Source organism: Sturnus vulgaris, chromosome 11, assembly GCF_052056855.1.
Source record: "Sturnus vulgaris isolate bStuVul1 chromosome 11, bStuVul1.hap1, whole genome shotgun sequence".
Taxonomy (NCBI): Eukaryota; Metazoa; Chordata; class Aves; order Passeriformes; family Sturnidae; genus Sturnus; species Sturnus vulgaris.
The window spans coordinates 14017170-14021882 of NC_142253.1; the positions used below are offsets into that span (position 1 = coordinate 14017170).

The window sequence follows — 4713 nt, forward strand, 5'->3', positions numbered from 1 at the left end:
GGGCTTCTGTTGAGTAGACACTTCTGAACACCACATCTCATCAGCCAGGATTTCAGCAGATAGCTCAGGGGTTGGTGGGCAGACCACTAGGGAATCTGGGAAAGGGAGAAAGGGCCAGGAAGGATAATTTTTCTTGGAACTAGTTAACGCTCCTGACAGCTTCAAATATTTGAACTTGTTTTAAGGATCTAAGAAGTTGGTGGCAACTATCAAGAAGGAAGGTAAAGGGGGAAAGAAATCACTGGGAGCGGGGACAAGTAGGGGATAAACGCTTTCTAGGAAGGAGAAAATACATGAAACTTTGATGTGCAGAAGAATGGAAAAACAGGAACACTAACAGAAGGATTAAGTGTTTGCAATTAAAGTGCAGGAGAATGGAAAAGCAAGAACACTTACAGAGGGATTAAGTGTTTGCAATTACAGTGTAGTGTAGGAGTGTATATGTGACAGACAGGAGATGTTGAAAGGACAGCATCCTCAAGCCACAGAAGCAACCAATTGTGCTAAAGTAGTATTTATTTTAAGGTTTCCCTCTGAGTCAGTCTGTTTCTCTCTGGAATTACAGAAATAGAACTGGGCTGGTTTATAATCCCTGAGAAATCGCCTGGGATTCTTCATGCACTCCCTTCAGCACAGAGCTGCTGCATGTGGTGAAATGTTCACTTCCTTTCATCACGACACCAGCCCAGGTTTGGGTGGGAGGTCCTGTGTGGGCACCATGCTCCACTGTCCCTGTCCCTGCCAGAGAGCTCCAGCCAGTGCCCTCTGTGCTGCAGTCCACTGGACCCCAGAGCCAGCTGCTCTCGGGAATGCTGAAACATGACCAGGAATAACAAGGCTGGGCAGCTTTCAGCCACACTGCAGAGTTCCTGCTGGTGTGCTTACATTGAGATTGTTCGTTTTCCTGCTGGCATGGCTCATTTTTGTCCTGGAGTCATGTCACTGTCCTGCTTCTGGCACGGCTGGAGCTCTTCTGGAGCTGTTGCTTTGTTTTTCTGCTAGCACAGCCCCAGTGGTCAGAAGGTACATAAATCCTTTGGCCATAGGCATAGAATAAGCACAGTGCAAGGTGCCTTTCTGACCAGCATGCTCGGTGAGAGACCCTTTTTGGCAGAATGGAGCTGCAGCAGGTGTTGAGGTCTGCTCCCTGTAGCCCTGGGCGTTGTCCAGAGCCAGAGGCTGGTTAGGAACAGAGGAGGCCCCAAACGGCTCAAGTTTGGTGAGTCAGGAATGAGGAAGTGCCCCAGCTCACACTGTGAAGGATTTTTCAGTGCCCTGTATTTCTGCTGCTCATGACCCCTGTACTGTCCACCTATTTCGACATCCTGCATTAATGAGGGAAGTATAACTAACTGAAAAAATAATCCCCTCCACCATGCATCATCTGCTGCAAAGCTTACATAGCTGCTGAAAACATCCTGTTTTTTTCTATGAAGCTGTTCTGGGATTTAAGAAATAGCCCGGTGAGGATTGTGCAATCTGAGTTCAAAGCTCAATGACTCAGGGGTAGCAGCAAGCAGGGTGGTGCTGGTTGAAGGATTTATCCAGTCTCTCCTCAACTTCGAGTGATTCTTGGATATAGGTATAGTAACAAAGCAACTGTGAATTTGTGAAGCGAAAAGCTACAAATAAGAAAAAAAACCACCAAACCCTCAAATCCTGAGTGTTTTATTATGAAAATAGTGCACTAATGCTTGAAAGTGTTATGCCTTCCCTTAGAGAGCCCAAGTTTCTAGTCTGGGTTAGGACTCCTCAGTCCCACACCAATTTTATACTCAGTGCTGCAAGGCCTTGTGAGGAGTGGCTTGTAATGAAAACATGCTCACAGAGCAATTTAAGGAGTGAAAATTTTCCTGTAGGAGTTGAGGTATTGGGCAGAAGCATGGCAGGTGAAATTTGGCACAGGCTCATGATTTTCTGCAGGAAACCAATCATAATTCCAGCCGTTTAGCAGCAGTCTGTAAAACCAGGATTGCTGAGGAGGGCTGATATGTCAGAATTATTACTGAATCATAGAATCATTATGATTGGGAAAGACCTCTAAGATCATTGAGTACAATTGTAGCAACTTCTCATGAAGTATTTCTCAGCTCCATGGTTAGCTCCATGGTTAGGAGTCAAAAAACTGTTAACGAAGAAGTGAAAAGAAAAAGGAAATACTTCCTGGCACATCTACACTTGGGAGTGTCACAATCAATTCTGTGTGCAAAGGGAAACAAGGACACTCTGAGGCACGGCACAGTTTCCAGTTTCAGGGCCAAGTGGTTGAATGGGGTGGTATGTACTGGGAACGTGAACAAACTGGTTTGTCACATGATTCCCTGCATCGTGAAGTGCTGGGGATGCACAAAGGTGCTTCGGGTCTCATGGAAGACTCGGCAAGCATGTGAGGATCTGTGTTGGGCCACACTGATGCAAAGTGGGATTAGAGCCAGTGAGGGGACAGTGGGTGCCGCTCCTGGTCTAGGTTCCCCCCCAGGCTGCAGGATCACTCATCTCCCTGCCCCAACAGTTACTAGCCTGTTGTGGCCCGTTGCTGGTAGCCACACTGGGAATTCATCAGCCAGTGTAAAATCACTCCCTGGCCATGTGTGCCAGTGTGTTCCCTCTGCAGGGAAGCCTTAAGGGAGATGCAGTGAGCAGCAGGACAAGGTCTGTTCCCTGCACCCTCCCGCTCTGCCAGGCTCGTTACACGTGGGGCAGAGGCAGGACTCGGTACTGATTCACAGCTTGCAGAGCTCATGCCCTCGGTTTAGTTCAGCCTGACTGCACGGCTGTGCTCGAGTGCTCCAAGTCTGCCCCGGGAGCACCCACATAGGCTGATAAACAGGTAACAGACCCACCACGTTTTACCCAACTCACACAGATTCACCAAGCCACAGCCTTAAGGAAAGTACACATTTTTTTATTCAGAGAATCACAGTAAACGACTGAGACTCACAGCTGCTTGCCCTGGTATATCTTCCCAAACATTCCCGTGCAGCTTTTGAAAACATCAGGCACACTTCAAGGATTTGGAAGATGCACCATCATAAGCAAAATCTGCACGAGACATTGGGACTTCTGCCAGAGCAGCAGCTCCCTGAAAGAAAAACAAGCAGGTATGCAGCAAGGGGAAAGGGCAGGAAACTTTCTAGGCAACCTTCTGCAGAAGCAACTCGATGTCGTCCTGGATCTTGATGGTTTCGAAACTTCGGCTGTAGCGTTTGAAGGGCACGCCGTCAGGACCAATGAGGAACTTCTCGAAGTTCCAGGCGATGTCGTTGCGGCAGACCGGGGACCAGATGATGTACTGCGGGTTGGTCATCAGCGAGGACGGGTCGTCGTGCGGGAAGGGCAGCGCCTCTTTCAGGAAGGTGAAGAGGGGGTGCGCGTTCTTCCCGTTCACCTCGCACTTCTCGAACAGGATGAAATTAGGCTTGTACCCTTTGCCAGGGCGAACGTGCTCGAGCATGGGAAGGATCTCATCGTTGGTGCAGTTTTCCTAAAGAAACAAAGGTAAACCCGCCCCGAGCAGGGCCCGTGAGGCCCGGCCGCGATGGGCGGCTCCTCCCCGCTCCCCGGCCCCGCCGCTCGCCCTACCTGGTGACCGAACTGGTTGCAGGGGAAGCCGAGGACCTGAAGCCCGCGGGGGCCGTAGCGCTGCTGCAGCTCATTGAGCTGCAGGAAGTCGCGCGTGGTCGTGCCTCAGAGCGACGCCACATTGGCCACCAGCAGCACCTTGCCCCGCAGCGAACCCAGTGACAGCGGCTCCGCCGCGCCCAGGGGCCGCGCCGACAGCCCCGCCAGCCCCGCCAGCCCCGCAGCACGCCCGCTCGCTGCCGCCGCCATGGTGCGCACTGCCCGCCGAACGGCCCCGCTCCCGCCGCACCGCGCTCCGCCCGCCCCGCCCCGTCCCACCGGGAGCCGCCTCCGACCCTGCCCCGAGCCACCACCCGCCTCTCCCGAGTGCTGCCCCGCCCGGGCATCGCCCCACCCCGGGCTTGGCGGGGCGCGGAGAGCCGGCCCGGGCTGGCTCTGAAGGGCTCGGGGGGCTTTGACCAGTAAAATGCAGAGCAGGGTGGTTTTACAGCCCAGGGCTAACAGGGAAGTATCGCCGATCCTCGGAAACGCTGTGGTAAAGCAGTAAAACACTGAGTGGTCCCAGCCTTCGAAGGGACATGGCCACCCCTGTCCAGGGGTGGCACCGAGGCTGCAGCATTCTCCGAGGACACCACTGCCACCGAGCATGGCTTTGGGGAGAGAAACACCTTCAGTTTGTGCATCAGGAAGAGGAATGGGGGGTACAAGAAAGAGAGGCAATGCATTCCCTTCTTCAGACTCCTGTAATTTTTCCACCTCTTTGAGGCTGGTGAAATCTACACACAGGGTTACAGCTTGGTATATCTTTACTAGATAAAGAGAAGTAGGCTCCTTCTTCAACTTCAGGGTTTGCTTTTCTCCATCCTTGACTTTTTCATTTCTTGCCTAACTGCTTCAATCTGTTTGCAGGAGTGTTACAGCATGCAGTATTGACTGCTCTGCTCCCCACAGCTTCAAGGCAGCCCTAAGGGAACTGGGCTGTTTCTTGTGCTCACACCAAGCAAGGCCTTCCACAGGCCACTGCCCTCCCCCAGAGCACCCTGAGAAGAGGCAGGTCGGGGTCAGGCCTTCTTGTGTCCATGTCCATGGGTTGGACCAACAGCGATTGTGGAGCAGCACAGCCTGGCAGGA

At 52.4% G+C, this 4713-nt stretch overlaps 1 protein-coding gene across 1 annotated transcript; it reads right to left on the reverse strand.

Annotated features, from left to right (window-relative positions):
• Positions 1-2884: 2884 nt before the first annotated feature.
• Positions 2885-3882, reverse strand: GPX1 (glutathione peroxidase 1). Its single transcript, XM_014869607.2, has 2 exons — positions 3583-3882; positions 2885-3484 (listed from the first exon to the last, which is right to left on the reverse strand). Exons 1-2 carry the CDS (start codon positions 3829-3831, stop codon positions 3134-3136), a joined length of 600 nt encoding a protein of 199 aa, XP_014725093.2. The 5' UTR covers positions 3832-3882; the 3' UTR covers positions 2885-3133.
• Positions 3883-4713: the final 831 nt, after the last annotated feature.